The sequence below is a fragment of the Phoca vitulina genome, unplaced genomic scaffold (assembly GCF_004348235.1).
Source record: "Phoca vitulina isolate PV1807 unplaced genomic scaffold, GSC_HSeal_1.0 scaffold32, whole genome shotgun sequence".
NCBI classification, from domain to species: Eukaryota; Metazoa; Chordata; class Mammalia; order Carnivora; family Phocidae; genus Phoca; species Phoca vitulina.
This window is the reverse complement of record NW_022589735.1, coordinates 21972604-21991294: the sequence shown is the minus strand read 5'-3', so window position 1 is coordinate 21991294 and position 18691 is coordinate 21972604. Positions and strand designations below refer to the sequence as shown.

At 41.5% G+C, this 18691-nt stretch overlaps 2 protein-coding genes across 6 annotated transcripts in view; one reads left to right on the top strand and one right to left on the bottom strand.

The window, feature by feature from the left end:
- Positions 1–2618: 2618 nt before the first annotated feature.
- On the bottom strand, positions 2619–15762 carry ATG12 (autophagy related 12). The gene is made up of 4 exons (XM_032425059.1): positions 15330–15762; positions 11565–11701; positions 4799–4861; positions 2619–3991 (listed from the first exon to the last, which is right to left on the bottom strand). The coding sequence occupies exons 1-4, from the start codon at positions 15490–15492 to the stop codon at positions 3932–3934; spliced, it is 423 nt and encodes a 140-aa protein (XP_032280950.1). The 5' UTR covers positions 15493–15762; the 3' UTR covers positions 2619–3931.
- An 87-nt stretch (positions 15763–15849) lies between these two features.
- AP3S1 (adaptor related protein complex 3 subunit sigma 1) overlaps positions 15850–18691 on the top strand; it is a 72660-nt gene continuing 69818 nt past the window's right edge. For all 5 annotated transcript variants that reach the window (XR_004301902.1, XM_032425057.1, XM_032425054.1 and 2 more), the window contains exon 1: positions 15850–16042. Coding sequence is in view for 4 of the 5 variants with exons in the window: in XM_032425057.1 (XP_032280948.1) it covers positions 15974–16042 (69 nt within the window). In the remaining variant the exon portion in view is untranslated. The remainder of the gene's footprint in view (positions 16043–18691) is intronic.

Here is an 18691-nt window from a genome sequence, read left to right as displayed (position 1 = left end):
CACTTAGTATGTGAGTCAACAAATGGAAGGTACAAGTAAGAGTTGTTTCAAGGCTTTCGATAGGTTTGGCCTAACTGCCCCTTGAAGATGTAGTGTCCATTCATATTTCATGCACCAAGAATATGACAGTACTTATTTCCCCACAAATTTGCCAATATTGACAGTCACCGTGCTTTCCACTACTGCTACTGTGGTAGGTGACAAATAGCATCTCATATTTATTTGGGTAAGTAATGGGGTTCTGCACTTTTTGTGCTTTATTAGGCATGTTATTATAAATTTTTTTAAAATTTGAATTCCAGTATAGTTAACAGTGGTATGTTAGTTTCAGGCGTACAAAACAGTGATTCAACAATTCCATACATCCCCTGGTGCTCATCACAAGTGCTTTCCTTAAATCACCATCACTACTTCACCCATCCCCCCACCCACCTTTTTTCTTTTATGAATTGCATTTTAATATTTTTGCTCAGTTTTCAGGGTTTTTTTTTCTTTCTCCAACTGAAATGAGTTCTTCATACACACTGGGTATTAAAACCATACATACGTTGTAAATATTTTCCTTTATCTTCCACCATATAAAAATTTAAGATTTATTTCCTTTAATGTTGCTTTGCCACATTATCTTGCAAGTCACATTTAAAAAGTTCATTCAATATATAATGAATTACTGATTATATATAAGAAAATGTACTAAATATTATGTGTGGGTACCAAATAAAAAACCAAAAAGCATCCTATTTTCAGGCACATTACAATCACGAAAGGTTGTTATATGCACATTTATAATACAGTATGCAGTAGGGCTGTAATAGTGGAAGTTCGCTGTGAGTGCTCTTATGAGGGAGAGAGTATCCTGAATGATTTAGACAGGCTTTAAGGAAAAGTTAAAATCAGAATTAGGCAGAGAGGTAAGATTTGAAGCGGGGGAAGTCTACGCAAGTGAATGCATGAGCAGATGTAAGACGCCAAGCACGAGGCGCATTCAGGGAGCAGTGGATAGTCCAGCGTGGGTTGGCTAATGTTGTAGAGAAAGAGAATGACTACACCTGCTGGACTGTTCTGAATACTTTCCCATCCGTTATGTGGTCTGTAGCTGACTCCCCCAGTGCCAGAAGTGGTAATTACCCAGAATAGTAGAATGCTTGGGAAATGAAACAGAAGCTGTAGGAAGGGCGATTTTCATTTTCATACCCCTTGCACACCAAAGACCAGCCCACTTTGGGTTCTGCACAGATGAATCAGGTTGCCTAAGGCCCTATAATCTAAGGCATAGTCTGCACTTTCAGTTCTCTAAACTAAGTAGGTATTTAAGGTCCCCTGAGGGTTAAAACATCTAGGAAATCATAGATGCCACGAAGTATCAAAACTTATTTGGATCACTGATAAACATTCTCAGCTTACCTTACACCCTAAATATGGGTAACTCTTGATGAAATCCTTGGCACGGATACCGTCAAAAGCGGAAGCACAGTTCTCATTATAGATGTTCCGTGGGCTCTGGGTCACCATTGCACAGTAGGACAAAGCATGACATTGCAGACATCGATTTTCTCATAAACACTGGAAACTTAGGGCGCCTGGGTGGCTCAGTTGGTTAAGCGATTGCCTTCGGCTCAGGTCATGATCCTGGAGTCCCAGGATCGAGTCCGGCATCGGGCTTCCTGCTCAGCAGGGAGTCTGCTTCTCCCTCTGGCCCTCCCCCCTCTCATGCTCTCTCTCTCAAATAAATAAATAAAATCTTTAAAAAAACAAAAAACACAGGAAACTTAAAATATAACTGGAAGGGTTCAGTGCCCCCCAACGCCCGGGTTCAATTGCAATTAAGACAGTTTAAACCAGGTAACTGCAAAAATATATGTGAACTGTATTTTAGTTTCTAGTCACTCAATAACTTGTGAGATCCAGGCTTAAAAGTAAATGTTGCAAAGTCAGCATGGAATGATTAAATCCTTTGGGTAAGGATTTAAGAGATAATAGTGTAAATAAGATTTGAAAAAAATGTAGCGAAGTCCTATATATTCTTCAAGGTTATTAGAGATGCAAACAGGTAAGGTGTGGGGGCACCTGGCTCAGTCAGTTAGTCTCCCTTCGGCTCAGGTCATGATCCCAGGGTCCTGGGATCGAGCCCAGCATCAGGCTCCTTGATCAGTGGGGAGTCTGCTTCTCCCTCTGCCTCTGCTCATGCTCTTTTGCTCTAATAAATAAATTCAAACTCAAGCAGTTCTGATTGCTGAGGTAGTATCCTATCCCTTGAAACCTTAGTGGCAAATTTAATATAATTTAAACACATTTTTGCTACATGTTAAATATATATATGCATATAAATAAATAAATATATTCACACCCTTCAATAAACTGTAAGTGGACAAAGCTGGAGAACAGATCTTTTCTATATCCAACTTATTTGACTCAAAATATACTTCACAGCTCTCAACCTATATACAAATTTCTTACCTAGTTTTACAAGATTAATTTGCAGAATTCGACCTGTATTATTCCAGTGCTAACTACTAGCTATACTGATTTATTACACAGGGTCATCGGCATAAGGGAACTTAAGAATTCATTCTGGATACACTGTATGTTAACTAATTGAATTTAAATTAAAAAATAAAAAATTCATAAAAAAATTCATTCTTGGGCAGAAAAATGAGAACTGAACAGTGATTTCATCACTGTAAACTGAATTGTTCCTTAGCATACACTAAGGCTAATATAGGGCAGATCATTAACCATAAAGTACATTGTGGGATTAAAGGGACAAGAGTGTAGTTCAAAGTCTTTTGACAAAATCATACATTCCTATTACCTTTGAAAATAAACACTAATAATTCTTGTATACATTTTAGTTCCTGTTTGGACATTCCATTCAATTTATTGGAATGCTTTTTGAAATGCTACATTACCATTATAATAGAGAATGATACAATACAGAATCTCACTTCAAACAATTACCAGCCGAATAGTATCAGGGAAAATGGGACTTTCAGTCACAGCATGAAATACATGTAGACTCTAAGGCTATCCTATTATTCGAGTGTTTTCAAGTTAGAAAACAGATTATAAAAAACTCAAAAGAGGTCGCCAGGTTTACTGAGTGCTTCTGACACTGTAAAAGTAAGACACAAAATAACACCACAGTTACAACCATTAGGGCTCACAATCATTTAAATGATGGGACTGAAAAGAGTTTATGACTCAATTGTCCAGAAGTTGTAAAATTCCTTCTGTTTCTCAATAAAATAATTCTAAACGACACACATTCTCTAAAGCAGCTTTCCAGTGTGTCAACATGCATGCTCTCTTGGCTAGATGTTTGCCAGAAATGAGCAGGAATCTCTATTTTCCTCCATTATCATCTGGCAAAGTTGTAAAACCAAACTGCTTAACTTCTTCTGCCAGCTAGGCTGCCCCCTACTGGACTGTGTAGGACATAAAGCCAGCAGATCAACGGGACTAAGTTCCCTAACACTGTAGATCTAACTGTACACCCCATACCTCAGACAGACTGAACTTCCCTGAATACGCACAAAAAGAATCCTTTAGAAAACTGACTTTCACAGTGGGGAAAAAAAGCAGCAGAGTGTTCTGTCTACAAGTAAACAGTTTCAGTCACTGAGAACTGGTAACAAAGAAGTTTTCTACAGTCTTAGGCTCCTTTTTCAACTCCTTGGTGGCTGATCTGGAACAATAGTTCTAGTAATGGGTATACTGTAAAGCCAATCTTTTATGATGATTTGTGTATTAATACAAATCACATTTTTGTAAGTCCATCTGCTCTATGGATTTCTTTATGCATAAACATGATTCATAGTAGATACATGCTGTGTAGACCACATACACAAGTCTCTTGTCACAAGTATCAACTTTTTCCAGAGCTGTTTGCTTTGTCAAGATTCATCTGGTTAGCAAGAGCTTTCTCTGTACTTCATCCCCATGCCTGAGATTTGCAGTAATGTAGGACCAGTTTACCATCACTGCCAAAGCACTACAAAAAGGAAAAAAAAAATGCAATAAATTAAACTCCATATAATTTCTATTATTCCTAGATGAAACTAAGGAAAAAAATGTTACATATATCATAAATATCCTCATCCATGTAAGTTATCTACAAGACTCTTTCAACAGATCCAGGTTACTCTTGGACACATCAGTAACCATAAATGTTTAATAAAATCTAGCATTTTGGGGCACCTGGGTGGCTCAGTCATTAAGCGTCTGCCTTGGGCTCAGGTCATGATCCCAGGGTCCTGGGATCGAGCCCCGCGTTGGGCTCCCTGCTCCGCGGGAAGCCTGCTTCTCCCTCTCCCACTCCCCCTGCTTGTGTTCCGTCTCTCGCTGTGTCTCTGTCAAATAAATAAAATCTTTAAAACAACAACAAAAAACTAGCATTTTAGGAATGGGTGGGCTTGTCCCCTTCCTACATCTCTGATGACAAGGTATGTACTGTTTTCTAGCAGCGGTGCTAGTGTGTACACTCAAATGATTATGGCCACTAAACTGTAAGAATGTTGAATAAAGTCATTCTTATTATGTAGCCCTTCCTTTTCAACATCTTGGGAGGCAGATCTGGATTACTGTACTTCAAAGTCATCTTCTGTTGGTATTATTCATTTGTTAATTCTTCCATCACTGTAATTTGAGATCCAACTATGTTCTAAGTGTTAGATATAACAAAGTAATCTCTTCTTTCATGACAGCTAAGAATGGCATATCATCTCTTAAAATGTTGAGTTTATGATGACATAACACAGATGTGCATACTCCATTAGAAAACAAAGTACTGATGTATTACCTCATAGAGGGTTCCAACTTCCTGGTCTGGGGAGGGGGCAAAGGACTGATTCACATAAATAAACTGCAAGAAAGAAAAAAAGATGATTCATTTTTAATGGTATCCTGATTAATCTGCACTCTTCTGGGTTGTCAGCTATTTCAATTTGTCTTCAGAACTGAAAAAAAGCTTCCCCAGACTCCTTCTAATTCTAATAACTTACTCAACTAATGAGATCTCTCAAAGCTCAATCATATCTTTCCTATGGAGGACTAAAAGTAACAGAATTTCTGGTCCTAGAACAGTGGTTCCTAACTTTTTATAACTAAGAAACTTTTAAATATTGTCTTTACAAATAGCATTTGGAGGTTTATTCAAGAAAGTAATTATTGGAAATATTAATTTTTCCACTTACTCATAATAACGACAGAATTTCTCCTAATGAAATTCTACACATAGTCCAAAATCAAGAAATTTAATATTTGAGCTACTTGTGCATTTTTTTGGAGGGGGGGTGAATGACACAAATGGTTGGAGATATATATATATATATATATTTTAATCTTTATCACCTTTGGGTTTTTTGAGACTTTTATTTATTTATTTGACAGAGAGACACAGCGAGAGAGGGAACACAAGCAGGGGGAGTGGGAGAGGGAGAAGCAGGCTTCCAGTGGAGCAGGGAGCCCGATGCGGGGCTCGATCCCAGGACCCTGGGACCATGACCTGAGCCGAAGGCAGACGCTTAACTACTGAGCCACCTGGGCGCCCCTACCTTTATCACCTTTGAAAACTCTCAAAGGGACTGAACTTCAGGCAGAGTACCACTACTAAGTCACTTTCAGCCATGTGAGGTCAAAAAAAAACAAAGTAACATAAATGAAGTAAAAAAGTAACAAAGCCTTATTCTTCAAAGGATTCACTGTTCAATGTTTCAGTTTAGTCTATTTTTACTAAAACATTTCTAGTACTTAAAACATTTCTGGGGACACCTGGGTGGCTCAGTCATTAAGCGTCTGCCTTCTGCTCAGGTCATGATACCAGAGTCCTGGGATTGAGCCCCGCAATTGGGCTCCCTGCTCAGTGGGAAGCCTGCTTCTCCCTCTCCCACTCCCCCTGCTTGTGTTCCCTCTCTCGCTGTGTCTGTCAAATGAATCTTAAAAAAAAACAAAAACAAAAAAACCCCCCATATTTCTGGGGGTGCCTGGGTGGCTCAGTTGGTTAAGCATCTGCCTTTGTTTAGCTCAGGTCATGATCTTAGGGTCCTAGGATCAAGTCCCACATGGGGCTCCCTGCTCAGCGGGGAGTTAGCTTCTCCCTTTCCCTCTGCCCCTCCAACTGCTTGTGCACTCTCTCTCTCAAATAAATAAAATCTTTAAAAAACCCAAAAATCATTTCTGAAGATCCTGAAACAAAAGGCCACAGTGTCAAAGTGGCTTTTGATAATTTTCTTTTTAGAAAACAAAAAAACATTATTTGCAGGTAACATTCAATTTTCCTTTGTAATCAATTTCTAAGACTAAAATTTCCTGGGCTTAACATAGTCTTAAAAGAAAAAAAACTGTATTCCAATAGTTAGTTGAGAGATACTACGCGGGTCACCAGCTATTACAAGAATAAATATTGCTTCCATTTTTCCCCGAGGCAATACAGTGTGGTAATTAAGAATAGAAGCTCTACTGAGATAGATCTAGGTTTGAATCTTGGCTCCAAATACAAATAACCTTTCTCACTCTGTTTCCTTATTTATAAGTGTACAAAATAACAGTACCTGTGCTTCATGGGGCTGCTGGGAAAGATAAAATGAGATTACGACACGTCATGTATCAGTGCCTGGTATATGTACTCAATAGACACTAGTTATTACTTTATTTCAAAATAGTCCATGCTTAATTATCAATTCATTGTTAAGACTGAGTAATGTTCTAACACAAAAACTCAGAACAGAAATCAGTGTGCATTTTAATGTGAATTTCCTATAATACATAATAATTTGTGTTTAGTTCCTGGCACTTTGAGTGGACAGAGATTTTACTCCTGGTACATTTTAAATTAGGATGAAGACTCTCAATGACAGTTTACTTCAGCAAATAGTCAACGAGTGTCTCCTATGTGCTAGGAACTGCACAAAGTGTGGAACTATGAAAATTATTATGATCTCTTCCCTCAATGAGCTGTTGATCTAACGGAGAGGCAGACACACCAACAGAGAAGAATACAGATGGGACAAGTGCACATAACAAGGTGTACAGTACACAGAGATGTGGCATTCGTTCAGCCTAGCATAAGGGTCAGAGAAGTTTCCTGGAGGAGATACCTGAGAAATAAACAGGATTTAACTAGGTGAAGAGAGTAATAAGGGCTCTGGAGGCAAATGGGGCAAAAGTAAGGAGTGTGAGTGTAGAGTAGATGTAGAGAACTACAGGAACTCAACGTGGTTCGTGTAACAGGAGTTAGCAATTGAAAGCAACTAATAAAAAAAGCAATACACCTAATTTAAAATTCCATGAAAGTAAAATGTTCACAATGCAATCTTTTGCTGAACGCTACAACTCGGGAAGATAAAATTATTTTAAAAAATGATTTTGTTTTTAAACCGCTGGTCTTTACTTTCATCGTTATGAAGCTCTTTCTGTAGTAGCTTCCTCAGGAAAGGTTCATGGGAACAATTCCAAGTTCTTGCACATTGCTAATAGTTTATGTCTATTAAAATCAGTTTTTGGGGTGCCTGTGTGGCTCTGTCAGTTAAGCATCCAACTCTTGGTTTTGGCTCAGGTCATGATCTCAGGATCTTGCTATCAGCTCTGAGTTGGGCTCTGTGCTCCAGTGTGGAGTCTGCTTGAGATCTCTCCTTCTCCCTCCCCCTGTGCATTTCCCGGGCTCGCATGCACACGCCCTCTCTCTCTCAAATAAACTTTAAAAGTCAGCTTTGTTGAATATAAAATTCTTATCTCACAATTTCTTTCCTTATAACTTTGCTATCAACATTTGATGATAATCTAATTTTCTTTCAAAGTCATGTCCTCTTTTTTTCCCCTATATGTCCAAAGAAGTTTTTTCTTTTTATTTCAAGCCTAGTTAATCTTACCAGAGTATTTCTTGGTGCTTGTTATTCTTTGTTGATATTCTCAAGTAACTTTTCAATATGTAGTTTCAAATTTTATTAAGAAATTTCCCTTGATTTATACTTTTGTCTTGTTCCTTTGCTTTTTCAGGAACTCCTGTTATCCGTATGTTCACTTTCCTTTGTTCATACTCAATTATTTGCTTCCGTTTCTGAAATCTTTTTTTACCTTTCTTTTTGATTAAAAAAAATTGGCCTTTACTGGGCTCCTGTGTGGCTCAGTCAATTAAGTGTCTGACTCTTGATTTCATCTCAGTGTTGTGGTATCGATCCCTGTGTGGGGCTCCGCACTGGGCGTGGAGACTGCTTAAAATTCTCTCTCCCTCTCCCTCTGCCTCTCTCCTAAAAAAAAAAAAAATTAGGTTTTTTGCCTTCTATTTTTCCTAAGGCATTCTCGGTTATTTGCTCTTATGCTTCTCCTACTTGAATCTCTTTTTTTTTTTTTTTAAAGATTTTATTTATTTATTTGACAGATAGCACAAGTAGGCAGAGGGAGAGTGAGAAGCAGGCTCCCCACTGAGCAGGGAGCCTGACGTGGGGCTCGATCCCAGGACCCCGGGATCATGACCTGAGCCGAAGGCAGCCGCCTAACCGACTGAGCCACCCAGGTGCCCCTCGAATCTCCATTTCTGAAATAACTTTTATTTATAATTCCTTCCCTGAGCTCTGTCACTTCAATTGAGTTTTTCTAATGCTGATTTCTGTTGTTCTTTTACATCTTGTATCATTTTCTTACTGTCTTTTAGCTCGTTTTGAAATATTAAGTTACAGTTACTGACCTGTACCACAGGCACATCTTGCTGGCATGCCTTCATTGTCTTTAGAAATGTTATTTTTCTTTCTTGTAACATTGTATGGGATTTAACACTCTACTTCTCCATTTTTTTTTTTTTTTAAAGATTTACTTATTTATTTGAGAGACTGAGAGCACGAGTGGGAGGGTCTGAGGAAGAGAGAGGAAGAATCTCAAGCAGACTCTGTGCCAAGGGCAGAGCCTGACATGGGGCTCGATCTCACGACCCTGAGATCGGGACCCAAGCAGAAACCAAGAGTCAGACGCTTAACCAGCTGTGCTACCCTGGAGGCCCTCCGTTGCTTATTTTTATATGTAATTAGTTTTCTTCAACTTTAGCTTTCCACCCTGTTCCCCTCCACTTTATCTGGTCTTTCTCTCTCCTTCTTCTCTCATGTTCCTAACCCTGTTCAATTTTGTTTCACTTCCAGAAGTTCCTCCTCAGTGTGGGGTCTTGTCCTGCAAGGAGCCCTACTGAGTCTGTTTGGAGAACCCTCTGGGGCTAGACTGCTCCAGCCCCTTCAGTCCTCCTTGCGGCAGATGCATTGTAAACACCTGCTACCAGAGAGCAGCAAACCCTCTCATTTTCAGCTACCATACTTAAATTGGCCTGCTCTACTTCCCAGTGAATACCGGCTGGCTATATTCGGTTCTCCTTCTCTCAGTGCTGCCGGGTGCCAATCCTGTTGCTTTTTTCAGTACATTTGGTGATACCATGCATTTTAGGGTTCATGAGGATACTCCCTTATCTAGGTTTGTTATAAATACTGATCAACTGTTTTTTGGTTTTGCTGTCTAGTCAAATACATTTTTGTGGGAATCTGAAGATCCAATCATGTCTCTGACACCACTGCTATCTTCACAGAATCCCTAGCATTATATTTTCCTTAACATCCATTTTGCTTAAAATACTGTGGGGTACAGCTAGATGAAAGTCAGATGTGAGTTCTAGTTCAGTCTAGGAAAGTGACAAAATGATTCTACTTTTGTTTGTTTCTTATTGCTTAAACGGAAAGAACTAATCAGATTCACTACAAAGGTTTAAAGTTGAACCACATGAGTGACTCCTCATGTCGGTTAAGCATCTGCCTTCAGCTCAGGTCATGGTCCCAGAGTCCTGGAATCGAGCCCCGCATCGGGCTCCCTGCTCAGTGGGGAGCCTGCTTCTCCCTCTCCCTCTGCTGCTCATGCTCTCTCACTCTCTATCTCAAATAAATAAATAAAATCTTAAAAAAAAAAAATCCCATTAAAAAAATAAAGTTGAACCACATGAAATTGCTATTTTGCTATGTTATAATGGTTGACTGATGGCAATTTTACATGGTTCAACCTAATACAAATTGCTATCCATCAAGTCCTTTCAGACTACGGAATATAGGCAACACAAAGAGTCAAGGCTCTTAACATTAACAGAGGACAGACCATCGTTTCATCTTCTTTTCATAAATTTCTTACAGTACTGCCTTAATTCTGTGGTACTCTTCTGGTTTTCTGTTTCACCAACTCTTCAGGCTGCACCCTTAGTACAGATGGCCTCCACTCATTCCTCTCAAGTCTATGTCTTCAGTCCCCTAACTCTTCCATCTAGACTTGGATGCTAGTCAAGTCCTCTGCTCCTGAGCTTTTAGCTACCATATGCATCCATCTCTGGCATTTCTTTAATTAAATTCTATATGGCACACTTATAAAACATGATTTTCTCACTCTGGTTGATCACAAAGGCAACTTCCTCTGGAGCAATCTTTGGCTCTATGCGACTCCCGCCTCAAATACCTTCTAGTGATTGACCTACCAGGCACTTACTTTTGTACCTATAATCCTTTCAGGAGAGCCACTTATAGCCAAACTCTTAGGTCAGTTTCTTCCTCCTCAATGACAGAAAGAAACAAATTCCAACACATACCACTTTAATAAATTAATTCACTCATTTTATGCATTCTTACTTCTAAGTTCATAAGCAACTATATCCCTCCCCAACACTAATACATACAAATCTTAATTTGTATTTTAAAAATACTTAATGATTCTTCATTACCTAACTACTCATATACTACCCATGTTAGTACTGACCAAGATTGTGATCTGCAGATAAAGGTGTCTGATATATTACTTATAACACGTGACAAAAAAAATACCAAATACATGTAGCCATTTAAAATTCTGTAGTAAAATACCAAGATAAAAACCAGTGGCATTTAAAACATTAATCCTTACAAACACCACCACAAAGTGCTTACCATGTACTGTACTATGAAATAGGCATCTCTCTTAGTTCTTCCATGACGTTGCAAAAGATATATTGCTTACCTCAAGAATACTGGAAAGGAACACTGATAGCAAAACAAATTTTAAAAATCCCAGAACTTCTCGGGCGCCTGGGTGGCTCAGATGGTTAAGCGTCTGCTTTCGGCTCAGGTCATGATCCCGGAGTCCTGGGATCGAGTCCCGCATCCGGCTCCCTGCTGAGCTCCCTGCTTCTCCCTCTGCCTCTGCCTGTCTCTCTCTCTCTCTCCCTGTCTTTCATGAATAAATAAATAAAATCTTTAAAAAAAAAAAAAAAATCCCAGAACTTCTCTGTACCAATGTTTTATGAGAGATCTTTCTGCATGGTCAGTCAATGAGAAAAAAACAAACCAATACAGTAGGTAAAAAAGTGGTTTGCACCATAAAAGTGCATCTAAAAATCATTTCATTTCAGAGTTCCACAGAGAATTCAATAAAGTACAGAAATCCCATCAACAAAAGAAATACAGACATTACTAAAGGAACATATGTGGCCCCATACTCATTTCTGTGTACAACAATTATTCATAGTTGCCTAGGAACCACTGTGAATTTATGCAGGGAAATGATCACCGCTGCTTTCATACCAACTGTTCAGAGGCCACAAGCTTAAGGAATTTTTTGATGAAGTCAATGAGTCCTTGAATGGTTCGGGTTCGCTCTACAGCCCACTTCTTTGTTTTCATTATAGGGGTGTCTCCCACAGCCTTCAACAGGACATCAACTGTCAAAGAAAAAAACACTGGCAATTACAATGAACCATCCAAAGAAAATGTGATATAAAAGACTTCAGAAAACTTAAACCTTTAATCGATATACAGTTTATGTATTTATGATACTGGAAGCATGTCCAAGATGTAGACATGTTAGGTAATATGCTTTCTCATGCTTTTGTGGATTTTTTCCCTTGATTCTACAGTCCCACAAAGGTCTCCCCATGAAACTGACCTTTAAAATGCATTTGGACATAACAGGCAATTCCAAAGAAATAAAGATAGAAGAAGAAAAGATAGTAAAAAGAAAATAAGAAAGAAAAATACATAAGATAATGTTATGTTCTTTTTCAATGGCCAAACTAGTAAAATTACAAGGGTATAGACAGTATTACTGTTGGGAGGGGCGCCTGGGTGGCTCAGTCAGTTAAGCATCTGCCTTCAGCTCAGGTCATGATCCCAGGGTCCTGGGATCGAGCCCCATGTTGGGCTCCCTGCTCAATCGGGACCCTGCTTCTCCCTGTCCCCTCCCCCACTGCTTGTGCTCTCTCTTGTTATCCCTCTCTCTCTCAAATAAATAAAATCTTAAAAAAAAAAATATTACTGTTGGGAAAGCACAACTGTATGTATACCCTTTCTGGAGAACATTATGGTAATAGATATCCAAATACTTCAAGATATACTTTGGCTCAATAACACTTCTAGGAATCTAGTCTAAGAAAATATGAGATGTGAAGAGAAGGATTTTCACCTTTGTTGAAGATTTTATTTTTACAGGAAAAAAAACAAAGAACAAAAAAACAAAACCTTGGTAAACCTAAATACCCAGCAAGGATATTCAGAAGATTGGTTAAATAAAGGATATTACACTCTATGACAGAATTTATGTAATATAGTAAAGCACAAAATTCTAAATTCCCTGGGTTCAAAATCCTGCTTCTATCACTTGCTAGGGATATATATAGGGACAAGCTTTTAATCACCCTGTGCCAGTTTCTCCATTTGTAAAATGAGGATATCACCTACCTCACAAGGCTGTTGTGAGGATTAAATTAGTTAATACATGTAAAGTACTTAGAATAGTATCAGCTAATAACTCATACTTACTGAACCCTAAGATTATTAAGCTGCCACTAGAGAAACATACTATAAAAGCATACTTAACAGTATGACTAAGTTATCAACATGTACTAAATACAAAACATCAATGTACAATAGGATATCAATTTCATTAAAACCACCACAAACACATGTTCACAGAAATGTGGAATATGAACCAAAATGCTACTTCTCAGTAGTGACATTATAGACGATCACTTGATTTTATTTGTGCTTTTTGTAACCACCAAGTTTTCTACAATAAACTTAATATTATGTAATAAAAAGTATTAAAAAGAAAATACAACTAGGAGCCAAAAGATATCAGACAGAGAAATCAAGTTTCAATAATCCAGACAGGGATGCCTAGGTGGCTCAGGTGGTTAAGCGTCTGCCTTTGGCTCAGGTCATGATTCCAGGGTCCTGGGATCAAGTCCCACATCCGGCTCCCTGCTCAGCGGGGAGCCTGCTTCTCCCTCTGCCTGCCGCTCCCTCTGCTTGTGCTCTCTCTGACAAATAAATAAAATCTTAAAAAAAAAAAAATCAGACATCTACAATCAAAAGTAACACTGAAAGCAAAATAGTGTACTGCTGCCCCCTAAAGTTAGCTCCATGCTACTACATCTTCCTTGTTTCGTTCGTTGGTATTAAAAATTGAGATTCCCACCAGGTCAGTGCAATCAATTTATTTAAGTTTGCCCCTGGAATGAAGGTACCTAGGACACAGGACACATGCAATTTATCTTCCTGAAAGTTTATCTTCCTTTCTCCATTTAATAATTATAGCTTCAGTTATTTAAATATGAATGAACTGGGAGATAAGAGATGATTTTGGTTGACTCAGCTTCCGTACCTCCCTTAATCCCTTGGGACCTGGGTATTTCAGCAAGTGAGGCAGAAAATATTGTGAGTTATATATACACTGAGGGAGAAGAGCGGGAAGGCAAGAAGCTAGAGAAGGAAAGTTACTTACTGTAGTTATAGATGTAACTTTTTTTTTAATTCTAAAGGTGATTTGCTTAGAGTTCTCAACTACTGCTATACATCAGAATTAACATTTACAAGAATACAGGTATCCACATCAATTACATTAGAATCTTCTGGAAGTAGTGCATCGGTAAGGTCGAAAGTTCTCCCAAGGAATCCTAATTAGTTCCTAAGGACCAACAACCTGGTCAGCTTCAGGAATCTTTGTTCTTCTGTAGCTTAAACTAAAGGTGGAGCATATGAAATATTGAAGCTTCTTCCATCAGAAGAGGTCCTCAAAAAAGGACAGTAACTTCAGGGAAGAAATTCAATGGCTAGAAACTAAGTTTTTCATCACAGAGGCAAACTCAAATGCCCAAGGGCCAAAAAATGAAAATACTATTTTTCAATGGTGGTTTAAGGAAAAAGAAAACTACGCAGACCAAAGAAAACACGCCACATAACCTGAGGCCGTATCTGGGTTATGGGCCATTACTTTTTTGCCTGTTTTACTCAGCTATCTTCAGGGTCAAGTAGTAAGCTTTTGACTAAGGCTGTCAAAGCCAACCCCCCCCCCCCCCCGCCAAAAAACGAACAAACAAAAAAACCCTCAACAACAAAAAACCCTGGAAAAGTCTGTTTCTGCTTATAGTAAAATGAGGGAAAAAAGAGAGCAAGAATCTGTAAAAATCATGGAATTCTTCAGAAAGACTCTAGTGCTTCTTTACAGAAATAATCACAAGTTTCTGTTACTCTTCTAGGGCATCATGTGGAAATGGCAGAATAAGTTTCCCCCAAAGGTAGAGAGTGCCATACCCGTACTTTAAAACTCTGTACTGAGGAAAACCGAGGCCTGGGGTCAACCAATCCGAATCGTAATCGCTGATGTGAGGATCACAGAATGCCCAAGGACAAGTGACCTCCTTAGGATTCTCCATATTTTACGATGGCGAACCAATTCTCAAGCAATGAGGGATTGAGGACTAACTCCAGCAATGAAATGGCTCGCTTATAAAGGTTCCAAGTGGTTTGGGGTAGGGCGGAGAAGGCGATACCTATGCCTTTGGTTTTCTCTTACCACTCTTCATACTTGGTCAAATTTCAGGGGTTTTTTTTTGGTACAAGGAGTGAATTCACACGCAGTTCATGTCAGAAACAGCGAACTTGCCGGAAGGCGTGGATTCTAACCCAGTCTCGCTACCGACCACCCCTAACACCTTAAGTCATTAATCACATAATTACGTCCCATATTAAGTCCCTGGAGCCCCCCGAGATCCCACTCAGCTCCCACCTTCAAAGAGCCCGCAGTCGTGGAATGCAGTCTAACAAGTACTGCGGCGGCCAAGGACCCGCGCCACACCGCGAAGGTGCGTCCAGAGACGGCTCCCCTGCGAGGCTCTCAACTCAAAGGTCCCGAAAGCCGAAAACTACACTTCCTCTCTCCTCACTGGTCGAAAGCCACGACTGGGACCAGCCCTCCTCTAAATTTTGCTCCTTTATTGGCCGCCAGGGGCCTAGTCGGACGCAATCTAAACCTCCCGCCTCTGCCTAGAAAGAAACTGCTCTCAAAATTACTTTTTTTCTTGGTGTCACCGGCAGGTTCCTCTGTCCCCGGGGAGACCGCGGCGGAAGAAGGGGGCTCCGGAGTGGCTGTTTCTGGGGAGACCTCTGCAGGTCCTTCGCCATCAGCAGCAGTTGAGGGAGGTAGCTGCAACGCGGACTCCGGCTCCTCAGCCATCTTGCTCAGTGGAAGGCGAGGGCGGAAGTGGTGGCTCGGCGTGTTCAACAGTGGGCGGGCTTTACGCCGGCGGCGTCGCTAAGGAGGTGCCGGAGTGGTGGTGGGGGGAAGCCAACCCAACGGTGAAAGCTGGGAGTTGTCGGTTGGTCCTCTACGTGGAACCTGTCGCAGAGCCCTGACTGCTAATACCGCAACTACGCTTTTGCACAGCAACAATCCTCCGGAAGAAGTCTGCGAACCACGTACCCGCGCGCCGCCAAGTGCGCATGCGCCTCTCTGACTAGCGGGCTCGGGGCTGGAGATGTTTCCGCTTCCCTTCGCGCCGGCCCGGGCCCGGCCCCGCCCCGCGGCTCGGGAGCGCGCGCGCGCGCGTGCGGGAGGGGGCGGGTGGGGAAGGATCGCCGGCGAGATCCCGAGGCGAGGCTCGCGCGCCCGCCCCCGCCCTGGCCCCCAGCGCCCACCCGGTCGGCCCGGCTCAGCCATGATCAAGGCGATCCTCATCTTCAACAACCACGGGAAGCCGAGGCTCTCCAAGTTCTACCAGCCCTACGTGAGTATCCCGGCGCTGCCGATCCGCGCGAGGGGGAGTCGGTGGCGGCTGGCAGCGCCCTCAGGGCGACCCCCTCAGGCGCGCCGCGGCCCTCCGCGCGCCCCCGGCCGCCTCGCGCTCCCGGGCTGTCAGCCTCCCGCCGGGGGCAAGCGGGATGCCCACCTCCCGCCGCGCTTCTGTCCTCCGACGTGGCTCTGCCCCGGCGGCTCCTGCGCCCGTCTGTGGGCTGGGCGGCTTCCCCGCGGAGCGGGCGAGGCCCTGGGGACTTCCCGGGGCCGGGGGCCCTCGGCGGTCGGGCGGCCGCAGCCCACCTGCGCCCGCGAGCCCACCGGGCGCTCCGGCCTGCCCGCCGCCCGCGGCTCGGTGCGCGCCGAGCGGCCGGGGCTCGCCGCCCCACCTCCCCGACTCGCAGCCTCTCCCGGCCGACTTCTTTCTCTCCTGCTGTGGACAGATGGGCTGCTGTTTTTCCCGGTAGTCCTCTCGTCGCGCAGGAACTTGGGCTTCCTGCTTTCGCCTGAGCGCTCGCTCTGCACGGTCTCTCCTGGGTGCTGCCGTCACAGCCGTCGGCCGCCCAGTGTGACTTTCAGGTGTCTCCTTATTAGAGAAAAAGATCAGGGAGGACCGAACATTGTTTTATGGGGCTTTTCCCCTAGTGGCCGTGAAGGAGGTCCTGCAGTAATAACTGGCGACGTTTGACCCGTGACAGCTGCGACTGTCCCTACCTGAAAGTTAGGATGGCAGCCGCTGGTTTGGCGTTTCTCTCCCTAAGGGAATGGGGTCTCGTTTGTAGCTGTTCTTCTACTTACGAAGAATGGTCATATTCGTAAAACTCTCTGTGGAGTGTAAATGGTGTTGCAAAAAAAAAAAAAAAAATGCAGGAGGTTTTAAGAGGGGGGTAAAGATAAGTCATTTCTCAACGACTGAGGGAGGGTTACAGACACAGGTGTCTGTCTGAAGGCAAAATTCACCACTAGGTAAGACGTAAAATTGAGCTGTCGGTGTTAAGGATTCATGTAGAGGTATTAACTATTGGGTCGTATCGGGGCATTTTGCTTATAGTCAGAAATGAACTTTCAGTTAAATATTGAAATTGTGCCAAGGCTAGCACTTCTGTGCGGATGAACCCCACGTGGAAACGATGCCTGCCGTTACAAATTAAATGTGAAAATGTCACTTCGCTTAAAATGATAATGCAGTCTGTGGAGGTGTTAGCTGAAGTGAGAAATCTTGAGCTTATTCCTCATTTCCTTAATAGTTTTGCTTCTGCTGGTGATAAAGAATATTTTCTTCTGTTCCTGTTTGGTTTTAGTATAGTATAATTCAAACACTAATGCTCTTGTTTACGAACTCGATATCATTTTTTCACCCAGAATAAAATCATAGTTGATCCTTCTGAGTGGGAAAAAAAAAATGCCCTTCGCTGTACATCGTTACCCATTTGCCTAAAATACAGTATTGGTCTTTATTGGAGGAATCTTTTTCTTAAAACCGTATTCCCTAGGTCATCTGTTGGCAGTATAGAAAAGGTATTTTGCAATACTGAAACAGAAATCAAAGATGTGTTTTTTCATAGCTACACTTAATAACAGTATTCAAAATAGTAAGTTTCCTGGCTAATTCATGATATCAATGTAACCATTCAAGTAGTGTAGAATTTAAGCATCTACAGAAAGATGTATTTAATTTGGAAATCCAGGAATACATCTTTCTCTTGTCCAGAAATGGGAGTAGAAGTACCTTTTACCTTTGCTTAGAGGTAGCAGTGAAGGTTGTTGTGGGAAGGCACTGACTGGTGCCTGGCATCACTGGCAATTCTCGTGTCATTTTTGGCCATTGCGTTAGTGACAGTGTTACTGGGGACAGGGAGCTAAGAGGTGTAAAAAGAAGAATCTAGTGCTCACTGGACATGTAGAAGTGGGAATGCCAGGAACTGTATCTGTGCATTAGTCTTTCCTAAATTGGGTTTTGCCAACTATATATTTGTTTTTGTTGGTCAAGAGTACTGTAACATAACTTATTTCAGGGCAGAAATCTTTTCCATTCCTTTATGCCATCAGCCAGTTTGTCAGCATATATTCATTTCATGCTTACCATGTCCAGGCAGTGTTTTAAAAATCTAGAAATGAAAAACATAACTTCTGCTCTTTCAGCAGGGGGATGGACAAAGCTAATAAGTAAAAAATATATATACCATGTCAGATAGTAAGTAGTAAGTGCTGTGGAAAAAATAAAGTGGGGTAGGGTGACAAGGGAATGTGAGGATGACAATTTAAAATAGGATAGTCAAGTAAGTCCTCACTGAAAAGGTGACATATGAGCAAAGACTTGAAGTAGGTTAAGAAAGCTAGCCTTGCAGGGATCTGAGGGTAGATCATTCCAGGCAGAGGGAGCAGCAGATGCAAAGGCCCTGAGGATGGAATGGCTATTTGCAGATCCTGTCCTGTTTGAAGAACACCAAGAAACAGCATGGCCAAAGCAGACTATGTAAGGAAAGAGTATTTGGAAATGAGGTCTGTTTGTATAGGGCTTCAGAGTTATTCTATTCTCACTGCCTGGAATGTCCTTCCCTTGCATTGCCAAATGTCCAGATTTGACCTCTTCCACATTTAACTCAAAGATCACTTAAGCATTTCCTGAAGCTTTTTATCT

Excerpts from the sequence above, each read along its gene's own strand:
- ATG12 (XM_032425059.1), bottom strand. The coding sequence starts at position 15,492 with ATGGCTGAGGAGCCGGAGTCCGCGTTGCAGCTACCTCCCTCAACTGCT. Across the intron at positions 11,702-15,329 it reads CGGTGACACCAAGAAAAAAA|TTGATGTCCTGTTGAAGGCT; the intron begins GTAATTTTGAGA and ends TTTCTTTGACAG. Across the intron at positions 3,992-4,798 it reads AAGTTGGAACCCTCTATGAG|TGCTTTGGCAGTGATGGTAA; the intron begins GTAATACATCAG and ends TCCTTTTTGTAG.